Here is a 19,468-nt window from a genome sequence, read left to right on the forward strand (position 1 = left end):
TTTAAAGTAAATTGGTGACTTTTGTTCCAGTGGAGTTGCTTTAGCGACCCGCGCATGTGCCGCAGATCGTGCAGGGTCATTAAATAACGGAGCCATGGCTGCCGTTGGCAGAATTTTTTTACTTTCTGACCGCAGTCTTAAAATTCTAAACATGACAATTACCAAAACAACAACCGGTGTCGCCATATTTAATGACGCGACACACTACACTGGCGAATGTCGATGACGTAACACGCGTCGTCCCAATTTTTCCAACGTACACTCGTAATCTGCGCTCTCGGAACAATACGGACACCTCGACTATGAGTACACTTCAGCGACGACCGTGGAGTGGAGTCCGGGAATTTGGTCCCGTGGTACGTCATCGCCGAGCGACAAGCCGCGCCAGAGCCAAGTACGGGCCTCCATTTTTATACCAACTATCTTCAGATGATTCGTTTACAGTTATTCTATTCGTATCATGGCTACACGTAAATTCACTCGGTGGTCAGAGAGCGAGGTCGCACTTTTCTTGAGATTGGTGGCTGAGGAAAAGATACAGAAAGAGCTGGACGGACCCCGAACTGAAAAAGCCTACCTGGAACTTTCCCAGCAAATGGCCACGCACGGGTTTGACCGCAGTTCTCAGACTTGCAGAGAAAAACTGAAAAAGATGAAAAGTGACTACAAAGCCATAAAGGACCACGGTCGCCGCGGCAGTTTGTACAGAAGCGATTGGAAGTGGTTAGGTCAGATGGAAGCCATCTATGGCCACAGACGCAACAGCCGAGGGCGAAGCGTTGAAGCGAAGCAGAAGCAAGAGTGGTCCGTGGAGGAGACGGGCTGTCTCATCGCGTTGTGGTCGTCCCCCGAGTCACGGAACAATTTTGCAGGCAGGGCCAAGCTAATGATGGAGTTCATTCGGCTGGAGATGGCGAGTGCGGGCTTCAATCGCACCACGGAACAGATCAACAATAAGTTGAAGAAACTAAAAATGGAATACAGGGACAAGAAGAAGCACCTGAAACCCAGCGACCTGGCACAAATGCCATTTTATGAAATGATGGAGTCTGTGCTCGGTAACACGCTCCCACCCCCGTTGATGGAGAACGTCAGTCCTGCCTCTGCAATACTCGACAGCATCATCGACCCATCCGCGGGCATTGGTAAGTGTATATTTTCACCTCTAATGTCATACAAATATGGTGGAGGTTGTGGGTTTGACACCCCCTGGCCCCTGTGACCGTGTCAAAAGTGCAAGATGCTGAACCCCCAGCTACTCTTGATGCTGCGTCATCAGACAGCGAATGTTGTTGGTTCCTACTTCACACAGTTAACAGTGAGAAATGTAAAAAGAAAAAGTTAAAATCTAAAATGTCACATTAATCCGTATTTTTTTAATTCAAATTGATTGAACCGATTGAGGTCAAATCAATTGCACTTCTTGGCTGTATCCGGCAGAGGCACAATTGATTGTGGCAAGCGGTGTCCTTATTTTCCACTTGGGTTTGTGAACTGATTGCCGCTGTTATTGAAGTCATGTAATAAATAATGCTCGTTTTCTCAGCTTTCTGGTCTTAAACCAGTATTTTTTTTCGCCAAATCCATGACAACGCCTGCGCACAACAAGACTGCTACAAACACACAGCGTGTTTCAACACCGTTCTTCATTTGGAATGTGATTTCTAGGTTTGTCTGTTGACGACAACATGATTACAGCCGATACTGCTGCACCATCACGCCTGTGCCACCCGCCGTCACCTTCCTTCCCGGTGGAAAGTGCAAAAAATGATGGCCGAACAGGTTGGATTTGGAGAGTTCCCCACTTTTTGTTGAATCTATAAATGCTCAATAATCTTTTTTTTGCCTTCGATTATGAATAAGATCTATTCACATGCATATCAGTAGCAGATGTGAAAAGATTCGTCTTCAGTATTTTCATGCGTGTGGTCAGTTAGTTGATCCTGTTGTACTCTAAAGCTCTTTTTGCTTTTGGATTGTTATTTCTAGCTTTTTCCACCGATGACCACGTCATTAAAGCAGACAGCGACACACCTCCACCTCCACCCCTTTATTGCAAGACAGCAATAAATGCAACAAACAATGGCAGAAGAGGTACGGATTTCATATTTTCAGGTTTCACCACATCGTCGACACATCACTTGTTTGTGTTTTGAAACGATTCAACATCATCGTTGTGTTCTTTTTAGGTTTGTTTGCTGAGGTTATGTCGGTCGATAGTAGTGACGACCTTCCACCACCCCCGGCACCTCTCCCATGTGACTCGCCTTCACCGTCCTGCAGCTCCAAAGAAAGTTCGACAACAACCAAAAGAGGTACGATTTTTGGACTTAGACACAGAAACAAGTTTTTGAAGCACAGCCGGCGAATTGGCTTTCTTTATTTTTCTGATTACGACTGAGCACGGAGGGACGAGAACCCGTTTCCCATAACCCCGAATCACTTTGCTTATTTTCAATTCTTGTTGTGCACAGCAAAAAGGAAGCGACCCAGCGATGGCCTGTTGGAGTTTTTGGAGCGATCGGACGAACGGTTCTTCCAGTTTAGTCGAGAGCTGATGCACAGGATGGAGGAGGACACAAAGTCACTGATTGGACTCTTGGGACGCATGGTGACGGTAATGGAGGCTTCAAATAAAAATAATAATGAACACCATCCATCCCCAAGTTGAACTGTGATGGGAGCTTGAGGAATATTTCACATTTTGCATTGACCTTTGGGGTGAGGCTTTTACGATATTTTCATGATGCCCCTCCGGCAGACATTTGTAAATAGATTAGTTTTTTTTTTCTATGTATTCATCCACTATCATGTTGGGATTGTATAAACATAAAACCACAAATGTGCACTGAACATAACATAAAACTGTAAAAATGTCTAATCCAGTCGGCATTTATTTACCTGCATTTTATTCTAAAAATCCACCTGTTGAGTAATCTTTCCATTGAAATGTTTCTCTTGCTGCCCTCTGCGAAGGAGACGTAAATGTTGAAAAGTGTTAAATATACACGACAACTTACCGAATGTCGTATGACCATGACTGCGTTCATTGTTCATTTAGCGACCGTGACCAATAACTGACGAGTCTCAAAAGTGTAATGGAAGCCAATTTATTCGACAGCCTTAGTACATATATGTTACACATGGAAGTATTGTTTGTGCTTCAACACTCGCAAACATACATTCCCAATAAGTTAAACAATTTAACGACAGACTAATGTGCTGATACTTTTCTAATTAGGATAAGCGGTTCGGATAATGGACGGATGGAAATTGGGAAAGAAATCAAGCAATATGACAGTTCATCCGCTAGAACGGCAAATGAATTGAAACAAAAATAAACACCAGTAAGCATTTGCAGCACAGAAAACTTGAAGTGCAATATTCAACTTGTTTGGCTGGGTAAGAGGAAAAGGGATGGGAGGAAATGTGGATTTTTTTTTTGTTTTCTCTTGCAAAGCCATTCACCATCGGAGAGGATTTACATTTGCACCAGCGGAAAATCAGGCAAAGAAAATATAGATATTCTTTTCTTTTTTTTCGTTTGTTTCCAGCTAACAGCTACAGCTAAAACATTGCAAATACAGTGGCGTCTTATTGGCTTTCATAAAGGAAAGTTAGCACTACTTCACAGTCCGAAACATCCAACAGTGAGACGCTAAACGGCAACAAATGGCATCACAACACCGACACAGTGCATGTTCCAATGAAACGTCATTACGACAAGCAATAATAAGACTGACAGGATACAATACTGAAACACAAGAAGGCTTCTTTTCGAGCAGGGGCGTCCAAACTTGTTTGGTTGAGGGCCGCATGCAGAAAAAAAAATGGAAGGATGAAAGGGCCACGTTCAGACCGAAAAAAGAACTAACTGTAGTAAGGTGACCATTTTTCAGTTACTTGAGGATCGTTGATGTGATGTCTTCATAAATATTCATAGAGCACAAAGTGGAAGAAACTATTTTTAGCTCAAACATTGAATTCTCCTTATTCACGACAGCATTTTGAAGATATATGATGTTCTTCTTTTATTTAAATCTAGGAATATAGAGAAAAGTTCTCTCCTTTCTCACTCTGCCCACCTTCAGTTTTTCTAACTAGCCATGTCAAATGTCATTTGTAATATATATATTTTTTTAGAGCAGGGGGACATGTCGCGGTCCGCTGAAAATGGATAGCGGGCCGTAAATGGCCCCTGGGCTTTAATTTGGACACCACTGGTTTAGCGTATTCATTTAACATGAAAACTTGACATTGTCTGGAGAAGGGGGGGCAGTTGAATACTTCATAATCTGGGCTGTCAGTGGAGGGATGACTTGCTTTAAAAATCACCAAGTGACCGGACCGCAACGATCCCTCAAGTGACGGCGAAAGCGTTCGCGTGGTGAATTTGCATAGTCTGAGCTCGCGCGCCGAGCCGCAAGCTGAGCCGCGGATGCTTCCGTAGACGTTTTGGGAAAGCGGAAAGGTCTTTCAGTAGAGTATCCAAAACACAATCTTGGGTGGAAAAGAAAAGCTGAGCTCCCCAAACACACATCCACACGGGATACAAACACAGTTAACAGTCCAGATACGTCCAAGCATGCTACTTTGATACAAACATCTCAAATGGGCGGCAGGGGGCAACTCCTCCCCGGTTAGATATATTTTTATATATATATTGCATGTTGATTGATATGATATATTTTACAACTCGAACCTCTCAAATGGCACATCCCCTCCTCCAGCCGCTTTCACGACACTGACCCGAAGCGGGTACCCCAGGACGACCAACAAGGATAGATTGACCTTTGACATATTCTAGCAGGTTTTATAGCATACAGTACACGCTGACATTTTGGTGTGTTCCTTTTAAAATGGCCGACTGCTCTGGATACCTCAATCAAGTCGTTTCTTTGCATCCATTGCAAAACATGAGAATACTTGTTTTTTTACTCTTTTGTGAGAACATATATTTTCTTGTCATCTTTGATGACGTTTTTTTTTTTACTCTTATTATTATCCTCAAGCAAGATGCATACAGAAGAAAGGTAATGGTTGATGTAAATAGGAAAGTAAAGAGGAGAGAGATTGGACGAGGGGGGGGGGCAGAGATTTTTAACTCGTCACTTCTTCGTCTGGTTTGTTCATGGCCTTGAGCTGCTCCAGCAGGGTGGTGGGGGTAAAGATGTTGGTTGATCCTGAAGACACAAATAAAAAGAGCTGCAGTTAGATGCGCTTTAACACGGACACAGGGGGGGAAATGTGTTTTCAGCTCTTGTCATGGAAGGACTACTTCTACGCTGTTGTACATTGAACGGGGAGATTGAAACTGCATATATTAACATAGGTTTTATGTTAGAAACGCTCATTTCTGTTGATATTTACTTTTGTCCTACACTTAATCTGCCGAGCACTTATTTTGGCATCAGTCAAATAGATCATAATTGATGACTGGGGGCGGGGGTGATAGAGTTCAAGTTACACTTCAACTACGTCATCCATCTCGACCACTCGTCACTCGCCAGTTCAATGCGTATCAAAGGATTTATTTGAAGTTTGTGTATATTTATTGTGCTTATTCTAAAAGGAACACCCTCAACAAAAAGTCTACTGTTGTGCTTTTTTTTCCCCTCACCGCAGTTTACTTTTAGATCGCTGTAGTCGCAAGCTAATGGGTTCGTCAGGGGGTGGGGCGGAGTGAATGGAAGAAAAAAAAAAGATTTGTGTCTGTGTACGTATTATTTATATTATATGTTTTTTGTGTTAGCACACACTGCAGCTTAGGCATTCTATCAGTTTCACATTCACAAAAAATAATAATGAGGGGGGGGGGGGGGAAGCAGCAAGCCTTGACGTTACGGCGGCGCCATGATCTGCATCACCGGAAGTTGTTCGCGGTCGGCAGTTTGCATTTTTAGCTTGCGATTAGAGCTGTTACGATATGTCTTCATTATTATGATTATTCTCATTCAAAGTTTGTTTAATGTACAATTAATGAATGGGAATCTGAAACACGTACGTACAATAGTTCCGGCACTGAGCAGGCTCCAAAAGTGTGTCTCCACGCCAAGTCTCGACCAAGGTAGGCAGTGACTTCCTTTTTACAAAAAAACTATTGTATCTATTTTTCTGTTTATTATTTGACATTCTGTAGCTTTCACACAGGATTGAAGCCTAACGCCTGTTTCAATATGAGCACATACAAATTGCCCAGGATTGCCTCCTGTATATGGGAATCAAATGCTAATAATATAAAAAGATCAAAACAGCTGAAGACACATTTCACTCTTTTTTTTGTAACTTGACAGGAGTAGGAATGGAGTAAAGCAAACATCTTGCCAAATTTGGTTCAGCCTAATGATATTTTACACATGATAGTTTCCAAAGTTCTTTCTAACAAATGAGGTTTTTGACCGTTTGATTTACTCCTCTCAACACACAGCAACGTTTGAACTCACGTTGTTTGTTTCTACTACAGAGCTACATGTCATGTTTCCTCTACTTTGTTAATTATTTGTAGACATTTCAGAGAATGCCCCAAATAAGCAGAAGCAGTGAGTCCAATTTTGCTTGTTTCACCGCCCAGGGTCTAAGGGGGATAGTTTACTGTCAAACATGCTGCTTTGTGCCCAAGAAACAAACAACTCTTTGACTAACTAGTCATTACGGACTTTGTGTACATGTCTAAATCTACACTTTAAGCGCATGACAAACACAAACACTTGCATTAAGTAGGTGATGGCCGTTATCGCGTGTTGAATGTAAAAGACAGTATGCGCCGGAGCAGACATACTGCAGACTGAGAAACCATAAATAAAAATTCCCTCAATGACCTTCAACTATGTCCTGAAAGAAAACAAGGTGACTGTTGTGGCTAAGGGTTCATTAGAAAAATAAACAAGCAGTAATTGGGAAAAAAAAGTGATCATAAAGATGGATCTTGGGGTAGATTAAATCTGAGGTGAGCGGTTAACAGGGTGAGCCTTTATACTATCGAGGGGCGATTTAATCCACCCAACAGAGATGAGAGGAGGAGGCAGCAGGGATGGGGGTTGGACAACCTCAGGCATGGCCGCTCTTCGTCACACTCTTTGTCTTGATATTATGCGGAGTAAAGGCTTATTCTTCATTCACACGCATCTGTGCAGACATTTTGGTGAGGTTCGAGTTGCGTCATACACCCGCCATCAGCCAATTAATTTACAAAATATACAATGAAAATTTTTAAATACGTTGTTTTGTTTTTTTTGTTGTTGTAGGAATTATTCTTGCTCAATGAACGGCACTTTACGTGTAGAAAAATGCCTTTGCGATGATGATAACGCTCACACCAATAAAATATGTTTTTACAGGCTCAGAGTCCCATAAAAGGGTCAAACAAAATGAGATAAAAGATTAATTTACAAGATATACAATGAAAAATATTGCGGCAGATACGCAACCGAGGTTAATCGTCAATATTGTAGCGGTTGGCTGTAAGGCGGTTCGACCGGCCTGAAAATAGACCGGCTGTTGGGGAAAATTGCTACGTTATTCCGAATGCGCCCCTGGAAGAGATGTAGTGTAGTGAAGAGCAAGAAGTGGCAGAGAAGTTCCCCAACACCCCTTTCCTCGCGTGACAAACAGTTGCCGTCTGCACCCTGCACGCTACGTTAGGCCCTACTCTCCCTCCTAACCATCCAGGGGTCCTCAGAAATGTACTTTTAATCATCACGCCATTCGTAAATTCAAAATGTCATCTACCGGGACCCTCGTTTAGAGTCTCGGGATAGTGTCTCGTCTTGTACCTCGGCATCTATGGTGTTGTTTTGAGTCAGTAGCTGCACTGGAGAAAATGAGATCAACTGTGATCCATTTCTAGTTCATGGTTCATTCTCCACGGACACGAAAATGTTTCCGCCGTTTGGTGAGCACAGATGTTTGCAAACGATGATTTGAGGCAAGAGTCGAGCCCGATAGAACGGCCCATGCAGTGAGAAAAGGCCATGGCGCACCCATCCCTGAGGGACACGAAGAGGAGGAGGAGGAGATGGTGGAGGGACAGAAAACACTAGCGAGTGAGTCAAAAGAAGAACAAGGAAGCCCTTGTGCTGCTAAAATTCAGAAAGGGCTTCTTGAGCGGCTGCCTTTACTTTTTTTGTCTGTGTGATTTCTCTCTCCCTCCCTCCCAATCTGTCTCTGCCTCACTCGTCTGAGGCGTCCGCGTCCTCAAAGGACACCCTAGTGGACTCTCGGAAGTCGGGGTGCTGCAGGTCCGATAAGAATTTGGTGGGGGTGAGCATGTGGGTGGAACCTGTAGGAGGAACAGAGGTGGCTTCACCGCTCATCTTTCAACACAATGCCGGGCCCTCATCCACTCTCTCCAGCGTTTTTTGTTTTTTTTTTTGTTTTCCTTTTCAAAACGACACACAGACACACTCGTTGACTTAGCTGTTCACAGAACACACCAACAGGGAAATACACACATTGTCAAATGTTGCACAAAAAGAAGACGATGACAGTTTGGAAAGACGAGAGCTGAAGCAGAGCAAAACGGGGGACATAGAAGAGAGCAGCAGAGAAAGCGTTAAGACACATCCGATCAAATCAACAGTCCGGGGGGGGGGGGGGCATGACATGGAGGGCTACCTTAACAGAAGACACCGCACACAAAATAGAGCTGCTGTAAACACGTCGTCGTGACTCGTAGTCCAGCTCGTGGCTAAACGGTTGCCCTTTTGTAATTTACCGCATATTTGAAAAGTGTTTTCGAAACACTTGTCAGTTACGAGTATCCGACAAACACTTTATTTCGTATCCTTGAGTAAAAATGCGCTGCATGCCTCGGCGTCAGGTCTCGACTACAGTCGGCATTGATTTCCTTTTCACCGACTCACAAACGATTGCATCCATTTGTGAGTTGGCGAGAAGCTTAGTTCTTACTCTTGAGGCTCGCCCCCCCCCCTCCCCATTTGCACCACTCACCGATGATGGCTTCCCACTTGCCGTTGGCCTGTGTGACCTCGTAGGCGCAGCGCATCTCGCTAAAGGACACTCCCCCAATGATGAAGACCATGACCCTCGGGCCTGTGCGGTATTCTCCGGGTGTCTTGTTCTTGTGCCAGTGTCCGTACCGAGCGCTGCCGGGAATCGGAAGCGCCATAATATGAGGGGAAACTTGCGCAGTTTTATCCTGTCCAATACATGTTTGTGTGTATGCGCGCATACCTGACGGCAGTGGTGCTGAAGGAAGCAGAAGAGCGGGTGGAAATGTAGGGGTAGTGCTTTGTGTCGAGTTTATCATCAATGGCATCCTGCGGAGGGACAAAAAGACAAATAATGTTCAATAACTAAATCCACGGGGACTTGCGGCCCATATCAAATGTCATTTTGAGTATTTATTTTGTCACGTCGCGGGCCGCTGGAACAAAATGCTTGGCGGTCCGCAAATGGCCCCCTGGCCGTAGTTTGACCACCCCTGATGTTACAAACTCCAAACATGCACTGGCAAGTGATTCGTGGACTAGTGGCAAGCACACCTCCATGATGTCCTTGACCAGCGGTGTCCAGCGGGACAATTGGTAGGTCTGCTCACTGACCCGCTCCTTCCTGTCCAATTTCTTGCCTCGGCGGAGGGTTGACTGAGAAAAGGAAAAAAAAACGAACCCTGATATACAGTCGAAGAAAGAATGGCAACGAGAGTGGAGAGGGAGTTACGTCGGTGACAATCGGGACACCCAGATGCGCCATGTTGGTGATGATCTCGCTGTCTTCAGGGGGAATCTGAGCGTGCTGGATGAGCTTGTTCAGGTTCTCCTCCGTGATGCCTGCGGACGGACGTACACATTACCGATCGAATCGCCTTACGCTCCGGATGCGTGTCCTGAGGGAAGAGTTCTGATTGCTTTTGAATCTCTGGGCCAGCCGTGCCACTTTGATTGGTGTCATGAGCTGTGTTTTGGGGTTTCATGTTTTGTCATCGTGTCGTGTTCTTCCTACCGTTCTTGAGGAAGATGTAGAGCAGGATGATGCGAATCTTGTCGTATGTGCTGACGTTGGCATCCAGCAGAATGGGCACGATGGCCCTCATTGGGTCTTTGATCTTCTCCCCCTCGGCATCCGTGCCCATCGCCAGGTCCTGCAAAAGGCGCAAGTTTGACAGGCGTGTGTCCCCTTCCTCCTCTCGAATAACCAACGTGATGTAATCGCACCCGTCCACAGAGTAGTAGACAATTCAGCTTGTATCGACGTGATTACCATTTAACTCAACTGCCTGCGCTATCAAGCTAGATGGAAACCTCCGATCCAATCGGGGATAATCAACGTGCTATAATTGAATCAAAGTTTTTTTTTTTTTTAAAAAGGGTTGTAACAACTGTTGAAATATGATAATTTATGCTCCCGTTTCACCTGTTCCACGCGGCACAGCTTGTCCACTGTTCCCTGGTAATGCTTCATGCAGTCTTCCGCCAGCTGCAGGTGAGTGGAATACTGCAAAATGCGACCCGCTCACAGTTAGCGTTCCCACGTCAAAAATAAAATAAAATAAAATAAAATCATCCGTCGTCACATAAGCGCACCTTGCTGAGTTCCTTCTGATATTGGGGCATTTTCTTCAACATCTGGGACAGATCCCTCATTGTGGTCTGTCGAAGGAAAAGCAACGTGAAATCGTCAACGCCATTAGTCACTCATCACGAACTAGCTAATCACAGAAATTGGCCTCACTCATTCTTTCTTGGAATTGTCCAAAATATTTTGGTAAACTCCGCAAGTAGGATTAAAGCGGACCAGACAGCGCTAGTACAGCTTCTGATGAATGAATGAAGGATTCGTGTTACCTTCTCTCCGGTGTTCATTCTCTTGCTGGAGGAAAACTCCTTCAGCTGGCGCGTCACTTCCCTTTAAGTCACCCCCAAAAAAATAATCAAAAATAAAAAACATCGTTGGTATAATCCCGGATACGCGATCCGGAATACTTGGATGATGTGGAAAAGTACTCACTGGGACACCTCTGCAATGTGTTTGTGTCTCAGGCTCACCCACAGATCATCGTCTTCGTGGAGAAGAACCTCTTTCTCACGAGAGTCTCCCATGCCGCTCGTGTCGTACCTGAGCAAAAGCGTTTGATGACAAACGGGTCACGTCCGACATCTTGGAAAGTCGTCCTTTTGGGCATACTTGTAGACGTCGTTTTCGATTGGCAGCAAATCGTAGCCCATAGCCTGGAAGGTGAGCTCATGCAGGACAGGTGAGACGGGGTCAAAGGCCCTGTCCAGGATGATCAATTGGGAGCGGGCCTTATCCGGACCCTGCACGTACACGCACAAAAGAGAGAGTCTTTTCAAATTGTCTTTTTTTTTTTGGATGACAAATAAGTATTTCATCTAAAGAGAAACGGTGGACTGACGCTCAGCAAAAACAAAAAACTAACAAAATAAGATCTCAATCGGTCTCTGTGCCGCCTGGTACCAAATGGGTCCGCGGTCCGGGTGGTTGGGGACCGCTGCTTTCAAACCTACCAATTCGGATCCAAAAAAAAAAAAAGGGGGGGGGGGCAAGAAAGAAGACTTGCCTCTCCCATGGTGGGGTCATCAGCCTTGTAGGCATCCAGTTTATCCTGAACCAGCTGAGCCAAGGTGGCGTTGTCTTTGTAGTCCCTGATGGAAGAACGGACAGAAGGACGCAACTCTTTGCCATCAGTAAATACAAATGACATCTTTTCCGCCTGACAATCTATACAACGGCAACACTAACCACAATAATGCGATCCGTGTTAAGTGAACAGGAAGTGCTTTGTAATGGATCGAATAACATCCCAGCACACAAACGAGGAAACCCCGTAACGTAACAATGTGCCTCTCCTTCCTGAAAATGCCGTTTAGCCGCGTGCCCTGGTGCTCACCCTCGGTATCTGACCGCAGGGTACTCCTTCAGCGTGGCGCACAGCGTGGCCAGTTGCTCAGCCAGCCTCTCCATCACGGGGTTCTTCAGCTGGGTCTTATGAGGGCTGTAGAAACTGTGAAAGGCATCGGCATTGTCCAGAGAGTACACCTGCGCACAGATAACAAAGTTTGGCTTTTGTTCGAAGGTTGGTTCTCTTAAGGCCTCTTCCGGCCTCCCCCGTGACTTGTCGTACGACGCCCTCTTCTTTAGAGGACAATTTCTCTTTCTCTCCAGTTGTGCCCACCGTCACATGACCATGCTTCCGCACCACAGAAGGCTCCTGCTACGATTGGCCAACATTTGCTGTATGGCTCTTGGCCCATTCAAATGGGGAATGTGCATCAGCATGTGGGCGGGGCTACGAAGCACCACGGTGCCCGGAGCGGAAACTCGCTGTCTTGGATTTAACAATGGTCGGCAGGGTGGAGCAAAGCATTGTGGGTCGAGGAAAAATTATCCAGATCAGAAAGCGCAATATCAAGTAAATAATGGGGGAATTGGAGTGGTGTGGATTGTACATAACATAAAGACGATACGTGCTGAACAGGTAGCAAACTCGGGTTGGACTACCTCAATGGAACAGTCCTAAAATGGTATTTTTTTTGTAACTATCAGAAGTTTTAAATCCGATCAAACAGGCATGACATGTGGAGTCCCTCTAGGGTCAATCCTTGGACCCCTTTTTTTTTTCAGCCTGTATATGCGACCCTTGAGTCAAATTCTTCAGAGCGCCACTGTTGGCTATCATGGCGATGCAGGTGATACGCAGATACATCGATCAGTGTCCCCAAGTGACAGCTGTTCAATGACGGGTGCTGTGTCACAGTCAAAAACAATTGAATAACTGCGAGAACCATTGACTAATCGTGTTATTTATAAAATAGTCCATTCAGAATCATTTGAACAGTTTGCGGACATTAATGAAGGAGGGTCGCAGCTACCATAACATGGTCTCTATCGTGAATTTTTAGTAAATGAATGCAATACTCATTGAGCAGTATCAGGAATTTGAGAGACTTGAACAAAGCCCCTTGTGTAGGTTTTCCGTCAGGTTTTTGAACTTGACTCATCTCTCAAATGTTTTACCTGAGACTCGTACGGCAAGAAGGCGATGTTGATCTCCGTCAATGTCTTGATGGTTTTGGAAGCGCGGCTCTTGACCAGCTCATTGAAGAGGGGATCGGGACAGGCTTGTGGGGAAGAGGAACGAGATTGTGAGGACATTTCCAGAACACAGGGCTCTGGGTCTTCCAGATACAGTTCCTGGAGAATCCAAGATCAAGCAGATAACCCAAGCAGTCATACAAGATATTGTTATCACCCTTATGGATACTCACAGTCGGTGAAGAAAACATGAGCCGCTTTGTATTTTGCCGAATGCGGGTCCTTGAAGTCTCCAATGAGGGTGTGGACTGACTGGGGACGCAGAAGAAGAAGCCGTGAGGTGTGACAAAGGCCTTGATGTGTGTTGACAACATAGTCTACTAGTAGTAGATTCATCCACTCTTATTTATTGACTCCATAGATGTTCCATTTCCAAATTTTGGAGAAAATATCAAAACTTCATGTCATGGTTCGCCAAACTAATTGTTTTTTTCATTTTGATCTTCAGTAGGAACTATTACGTGAGTCTTATGTGTTATGTGGTCGTATATTATATACCGGTACTCAACTACAGCTCGGGTTGGGATGTACTTTTGAGAGTTATGTGAAAGCTCACCTTCTCTGTCGGCGTAATCAGAAAAATGGCCTCCAGGCTGGGAAGAGGCTCTCGTCGCTTGTTGATGTCCTCCACAACTAGGTGAAAGGTCAAGAGAAACGTTCGTCATCCGGGTTGCACATGCAAAGGTACGCATGCGAGTACGCCGTCCAATGGAAACACATTTGACTTACTGGTGATGCCCTCTGTCATGATGTCCGTCATCTTGCAGCAAGAGGACAACATCCTCATGCTGAGCTGGTCCACAATCAGGGCCTGCAAACGGGAGACGACGTCATCGAGAGGAGATAATACAGCCGGCAATCCAGTGGGCGAGTGAGCTGCAAGCTATGATTGCGGCCATTTGGACTACAAATCTTCCTATGGACATTGTTAACGTCGCTTCTCACCTTCCATTCGCCCTTCTTCTTCACCTTCTTGATGACATCATTCATAATTTCTGCAACAGAAAGATAAGAAGGAGCTCAATTAGAGAAGAAGACTGGACTTTGGTGTACAAAATATAGTGAGTTTGTGACACTACAATTTTTTTTTTTGGGGGGGGGGGGGAATTATTATTCTTATAAATTCAAAGAAGCGTTGTTGCAAGAAAGCCGCGATCCCACTGAGTGTTTTCGAAGGGCAGCGGGTGTTGCGGGCACGTCAGAGTTTGTCAAAGTTCGTTCAAGGTCGCAATTGTTCCTGAAACGGTTTGCCTGTACGTTTCTTGCCGCACATGCAATCCTTGAGTCAGATGAATAACACGCGCCAGGCAAACAAGGCTAATGAGCACAATCCAGTGACGGGTGTCAAAGGCAATCTAACAATGCTTGGATCATCATGATCCATTCCTAATCTTCTACGTTGGTTTAGGATTACCAGTAATCCAATTCAAATCGTCACTCTTGGAAACGGGATGCAATGTCACAGTCATATGACCAATAGAAAAAAATCTTTCAAAAAGTTTAGTGGCCCTTTCACCCTTCTGTTTTTTTCTGTTTGCAGCCTTCAAACGAAAAAAATTCCGGCCCCCTGTTTTGGACCAAGTGGGAGAGGCTGCAAGCAACAAATTGAGAAAGTGCAAGAAGGAAAGAAGAGGATTTGGCAGACTGTGGGCAGCTTGTGAGTCACAGGAACTGTATCTGACCTCTTGTGGGAGAGGTGATCCTGGAACAGGGCCAACCAGAGTGCACCACGTAATTCTCACTAAACAACACAAAGGGTCTTCACCTGTTCCGTCAGCACAACAGTTCGAGTGCACATGAAGCAAAACTAAAAACAAAAACGCTTAGCCACAGTAAACGTATCTGCCACCAAATTTAACCGGATCAGTTTGTTTCTAAAAATCGGACTTGGAGAATCAGTGGCTGCGCAGGACGAGACGCTTCCACAAACAAGGGGGGGGGCCAGGCGTCACTCATTCCTCACTTTTCCTCCTCTGCAGCTGATGTTTTCTCAGGCTTTTGCATAACAGGACATTGCTGATAGCGTGTCTCTGATAAATTCCGCAAGTATAAAAACGGTCGCCGTTTTTGTTCAGTACGACAACAAATTCTGAATAAAAGAAAATACCACAGTGAACTACGAGGAAATCCGGAATAAGAAATACGCCTTATAAATGTAAACAATCATTTCAAAGTTACGATCCTTCATACGGCGTTAGCATCATTGCTACTTGCTAACGTGACTGATCAAAGGATGGTGCGATTGATTGAGTTGAAAACAAAACATCTGGACTAGTCGTTTGAACAATACAGAAAAACAGTGGTCCGACAGAAGGGAACAGACCTGCTCAAACACCGCGCAACAGCTGTGTCAACCAAACACACACACACACACACACAAAAGCCTTATAAGCTCAGTCCTGACCAGTTTAACAGGATACACATCCTTTTGGTGCAATATCCAAAAACTGAGGCATGACAATGTCCAGCTATTTTTTTCCCTTTATTGTTTATGGGTTGTTGTTTTTTAACAATTTGTGTAATCCTTAAAACATTAAAGAAATACCCCCCCCCCCCAAAAAAAACACGACATACAACTTGTCAGTGTATTCAGTCATCCATCCATCCATTGTCTAATCCACTTCTCCTCACGAGGGTGGCGGGCGCGCTGGAGCCAATCCCAGCTGTCTTTGAGCAGTAGGCGGGGGGGGGGGGGGGGACACCCTGAACTGGTTGCCAGCCAATCGCAGGGACAATTTTGAGTGTTCCATTCGCCTGCCACGCGTGCAAGAGACGTGTGACGCTAATTAGAGGACACACCAGTCATCTCACAACCGACACCAAGGGTCAAATGAATCTCTTTGAGGGGGTACCATCATTTTTGTCCGGGTCTAGTTCATGTATTAAAAAATATATACACTGTATACTGTATATATAATTGTGTTGAACCGCAATTCAAAAGCAATGTCTGATTTTCATTCCATCTGTATTAATACTATTGTCAGATTCAAGTTATTTTTGTGACCACCATTTTTTTTTTCCTGTCATTAACACAGGGGCTACCTGTACCTGTGTCTGCGTGTGTGCAAGGCGGATGGTAAGCTGAGGAACAAGGGAGGATGCTTGCCAGTTCTGACGCAGCACTCTTTCTCAGCGTAAGACTAAGGGATTTCACTCTCGTTACAATACCCTGTGTAGGCCCGTTTTAAAATGAGCTCCGTCACGTAGGCCTTTGTGCTCTGTAACCACAGCGACCGCGTATGCTCGCGTGTTTGTGTCTACAGTCACCCCCGTACGCTTATTGCGCACGCGTGCATGCGTCACAGAGGGCCGAGGGCTGCAGGCACTGCAGCAGACACCCAAGCCAGACCAGTGGGATGCTGTGGTTCAGTGATGTTTGTTTCCAAGGTCAGATGACCTAGACCGTGAGTATAAGGCCTTATATGCTTTAGTGTGGGCATGGGTTGAGTTAAAAAAAAAAAAAAAATGTTGGTAATTGTGCAAATCAGGTGCCGGATTGGTGCTTACCAGAATAGCCCAGTAGAATTGTTAGTTTTCAGCTATAAATCGCTGAGTAATTAACAATGAGCACCGCAGTTTCATGCAATCTGTAATATCTGATATGTAGTGATTAAAATACAGTACTACAACTAATAATAATAACCACATCTTGGCCTCATTTCCATTCTTCTCTCTCTCGCTCGCTCTCAAAAGGAGTTATGAAAGTGGAGGCTGAAGCGCTGCACGCCGCCCATCCCCCTCAGCCGCATCTTCTACATCAATTGCTGCAGAAAGGGACCCATGATGGTTCTTCGGTCCTCCCTCCCTCCTCTCGGCTATTCCACCAATCGCAGCGCAGCTTCTACTCAGCCTTCCAAAGCGCAGGTGTCACCCACTGCGTCCCAGGCCTGGCCACTACCGACGTCATGCTACCTATAGTTGTTGTGAGCGGATTCAGGTCCTGGCTTTAGTTAGTTGCACAATAATGTAAGCACCAGTTACAAAGCCTTGATCAATTTTTTAAAAAGTATGGAAGGATTTTTTTTTACTCAGGTTCTAGAACAAATTGATTTGATATGTTATTGTTAAAAAAAAACGACATTGATGGGTCCAAGGGATAGGATTCTTTTCCTCCTGGGGCGAAAGGGGTCTTGACCAATACATAAACCGTGCAGTGCCATCCCTGATGGTGCCTCACTGTTGCTGGTGCAGTATTCTGATAAGATGACAATGATACGATTATAACCTGCTTAAATGGCACAAAAATACACCGTGGCATTTGCGATGTGTCGTAGACTTATTCTGATTGAGCAAACACATTTTCACCTCTTCGTGCAAAGCGTGCCAAAGGTCCAATAGTGTGTGATACACGTTGGATGTTGGCCCCGTAATGAACACAATAACACAATGCATGATTCAGTTCAAGAAAACAAAAAATGTCGTCATCATGCCCACATAACACGCTATCTGTGCGCTGCGAAATGGGATCATCAGTTTTATGCACCATAAATCAAGAACATAAAATATTTCAAGTCATGCTAATCCTGATTTTCCGCTTGAATGAGGCACTTAAACAAGAATACCAGAAGCAGATAAACAAAAGCTCCAAATCAATGACAAATAACAGACTTGATCATCCCTTGCCTGACAAAACCACTGATACTGTACTTCCCATCCATGGCCAAAAAGGAGAATGAAACTGCGCCTCCGTGTTTAGGCCTGCATCAGCATCACACACACACACATAGACACTCCCGGAGCATCCTCTCCGGAATAAATAAATAAGTCTAAATTGGGACCGGCGGTGAAAGCTGCTCAGATTGGTTTCATCAAGAGGTGACATTGGCTCCGTGTAAATGTGCTTCTTTTTGGTGGAATGCGGATTGCGGAAACTCGCTCGCATTGCGCCCGTTAAAGGCAATTCAATGGTCACGATATCGTCCTCCCATGAACGTGAACTGGACAGCAGACCGAAGCTTGTATCAGCCCCTTGGGCGTTAAGTGCATTTTACGCAAAAGCGGCGCATCCTCCGCGAAGGGTGAGGCACTGTCGAAAACACCAACCTCGACGAGGATCTATTTCGAATAAGACAGTCATCCAGAGCATGGCGATTGCTCGTTTTCGTCGCTAAATAGCCAGGCTGAATTATATGCCACATTACAGCGAACGGGGTGTTTGCCCCCCCCCCCCCCCCCCCCCAAGCGCTTGTCAGAAAAGGATTTCTACATCAGTCATCCGCGGGTGATCACTGATCGATCGTTCAAGCCAACTTGACATTGGCGCAGAGGCGCCGCAAAAAGGCAACGAAAGCACCCAGACCCCCCGCAGGTTGCCTCCATCACGTTCTCCGCTCTGCATCACGACGGCATTGACGACGAGACGTCAACAGCACCACCTTCGCACTCATCCTTAATCACCGCTTGCCTCCCAAACAACAACAAATACATTTACGGCGCACAAGGTCATTGAGGCTAATCTGGAATAATAACATGAAGGATCTTACTCTCTCCGACCACCGCCTTTAATCCGATAGGTGCCATGATGGTGCCGAGTATTGGGTCTTGTGCTTCCTCCTGTCGTCCTCCTCCTCCCCCTCCTGCTCCCTGTGTTCACCTCCTCCCATCATTGCGTAGGAGCCCTCACAAGGAGTCGTCGGAACGTATCCTTCCGCACTGTGCGCACCGCTATTGGGGCGTATTTGGACTAACTACTGCGTCTTATTAGCTATAAAAAAAGATGCCTTTCGTTTTACTCACTTCAATGTATTATATCGAGAAAAAAACACGACTAAGATTGTATGCGGTTAATGGGGAATTGTAATACGCATTTAGGCTGCTCGTGGTGGTTCGGCATCCAGCCACAAAATTAGACGAGGGGAAAAGCTCTCTGACATTTTTGCGCGCAAGGAGAGCGGCGATTACTTGACATTTTCCCCGCACGATAGGCGCTCTCGTCGAACAAGATGTGACTATAAAGAGGCAAAACTGCGCACTATTTGACAACTGCTTACGAGCACGTAGTGACATCTAGCGCTTCACGGGTTGCAGCCACTCGTCGCGCGCACGTCAACTAGTACAAGTTTGCCTTACTAGTAGTCACATGAAGTTGCCCCCCCCCCCCCCCCCCAGTCGCACTGCTACCGTAAACAGACAGATTTGCTATTGGCTCTGATCATAGATCTACTTGTATACTAATTACTACTGACAGCGTACCGCAGGGTATCCAGCGCACGAGTATAAGACGAACTTTCACCGGCGCTTGTACTATGAAGGAATGTCCACATGGGGGCAGTATGTATCTTTCCGCATTAACATCATAATACGCGTTGGAAAAACTGTGGACAATCGGTACATCTTGCATAGCGAAACAATAGAATCGCCCTTATTATGCCACCGGCGATGTAATAATTCCAAA

General features: G+C 45.4%; 2 protein-coding genes and 1 long non-coding RNA gene across 5 annotated transcripts; 2 read left to right on the top strand and 1 right to left on the bottom strand.

The window, feature by feature from the left end:
* Positions 1 to 81: 81 nt before the first annotated feature.
* LOC127591213 (uncharacterized) lies at positions 82 to 3,616 on the top strand. Its single transcript, XM_052051123.1, has 5 exons — positions 82 to 1,145; positions 1,669 to 1,782; positions 1,990 to 2,094; positions 2,190 to 2,315; positions 2,475 to 3,616. The coding sequence occupies exons 1-5, from the start codon at positions 461 to 463 to the stop codon at positions 2,669 to 2,671; spliced, it is 1,227 nt and encodes a 408-aa protein (XP_051907083.1). The 5' UTR covers positions 82 to 460; the 3' UTR covers positions 2,672 to 3,616.
* On the bottom strand, positions 3,097 to 18,723 carry LOC127591206 (syntaxin-binding protein 1). Of its 2 annotated transcripts, XM_052051106.1 has the most exons (20): positions 18,558 to 18,723; positions 14,020 to 14,069; positions 13,804 to 13,885; positions 13,631 to 13,707; positions 13,248 to 13,326; positions 12,997 to 13,100; positions 11,870 to 12,018; positions 11,540 to 11,624; positions 11,146 to 11,276; positions 10,969 to 11,076; positions 10,806 to 10,866; positions 10,545 to 10,610; positions 10,375 to 10,455; positions 9,964 to 10,102; positions 9,682 to 9,791; positions 9,504 to 9,605; positions 9,193 to 9,278; positions 8,950 to 9,104; positions 8,118 to 8,278; positions 3,097 to 5,183 (listed from the first exon to the last, which is right to left on the bottom strand). In XM_052051106.1, the coding sequence occupies exons 1-19, from the start codon at positions 18,592 to 18,594 to the stop codon at positions 8,169 to 8,171; spliced, it is 1,812 nt and encodes a 603-aa protein (XP_051907066.1). In that variant the 5' UTR covers positions 18,595 to 18,723; the 3' UTR covers positions 3,097 to 5,183; positions 8,118 to 8,168. The 2 variants fall into 2 exon arrangements, with proteins under 2 accessions (XP_051907066.1, XP_051907067.1); XM_052051107.1 differs by lacking the exon at positions 8,118 to 8,278.
* Positions 14,570 to 17,335, top strand: LOC127591241 (uncharacterized). 2 transcript variants are annotated; one of them, XR_007959837.1, is made up of 4 exons: positions 14,570 to 14,731; positions 16,110 to 16,208; positions 16,382 to 16,478; positions 16,768 to 17,335. It is a non-coding gene; the product is annotated as an uncharacterized LOC127591241 (long non-coding RNA). The 2 variants fall into 2 exon arrangements; XR_007959836.1 differs by lacking the exon at positions 14,570 to 14,731 and having other exon boundaries at positions 15,982 to 16,208.
* Positions 18,724 to 19,468: the final 745 nt, after the last annotated feature.

Source organism: Hippocampus zosterae, chromosome 18 (assembly GCF_025434085.1).
Source record: "Hippocampus zosterae strain Florida chromosome 18, ASM2543408v3, whole genome shotgun sequence".
Classification (NCBI taxonomy): Eukaryota; Metazoa; Chordata; class Actinopteri; order Syngnathiformes; family Syngnathidae; genus Hippocampus; species Hippocampus zosterae.

Coding starts and splice junctions, on each gene's coding strand:
- LOC127591213 (XM_052051123.1), top strand. CDS start 461: ATGGCTACACGTAAATTCACTCGGTGGTCAGAGAGCGAGGTCGCACTT. Junction 1,146..1,668: donor CGACCCATCCGCGGGCATTG/GTAAGTGTATAT, acceptor TGTGATTTCTAG/GTTTGTCTGTTGACGACAAC. Junction 1,783..1,989: donor AAAAAATGATGGCCGAACAG/GTTGGATTTGGA, acceptor TGTTATTTCTAG/CTTTTTCCACCGATGACCAC.
- LOC127591206 (XM_052051106.1), bottom strand. CDS start 18,594: ATGGCACCTATCGGATTAAAGGCGGTGGTCGGAGAGA. Junction 13,101..13,247: donor TCATGTTTTCTTCACCGACT/GTGAGTATCCAT, acceptor CTTCCCCACAAG/CCTGTCCCGATCCCCTCTTC. Junction 9,606..9,681: donor GTGTCCCGATTGTCACCGAC/GTAACTCCCTCT, acceptor TCCTTTTCTCAG/TCAACCCTCCGCCGAGGCAA.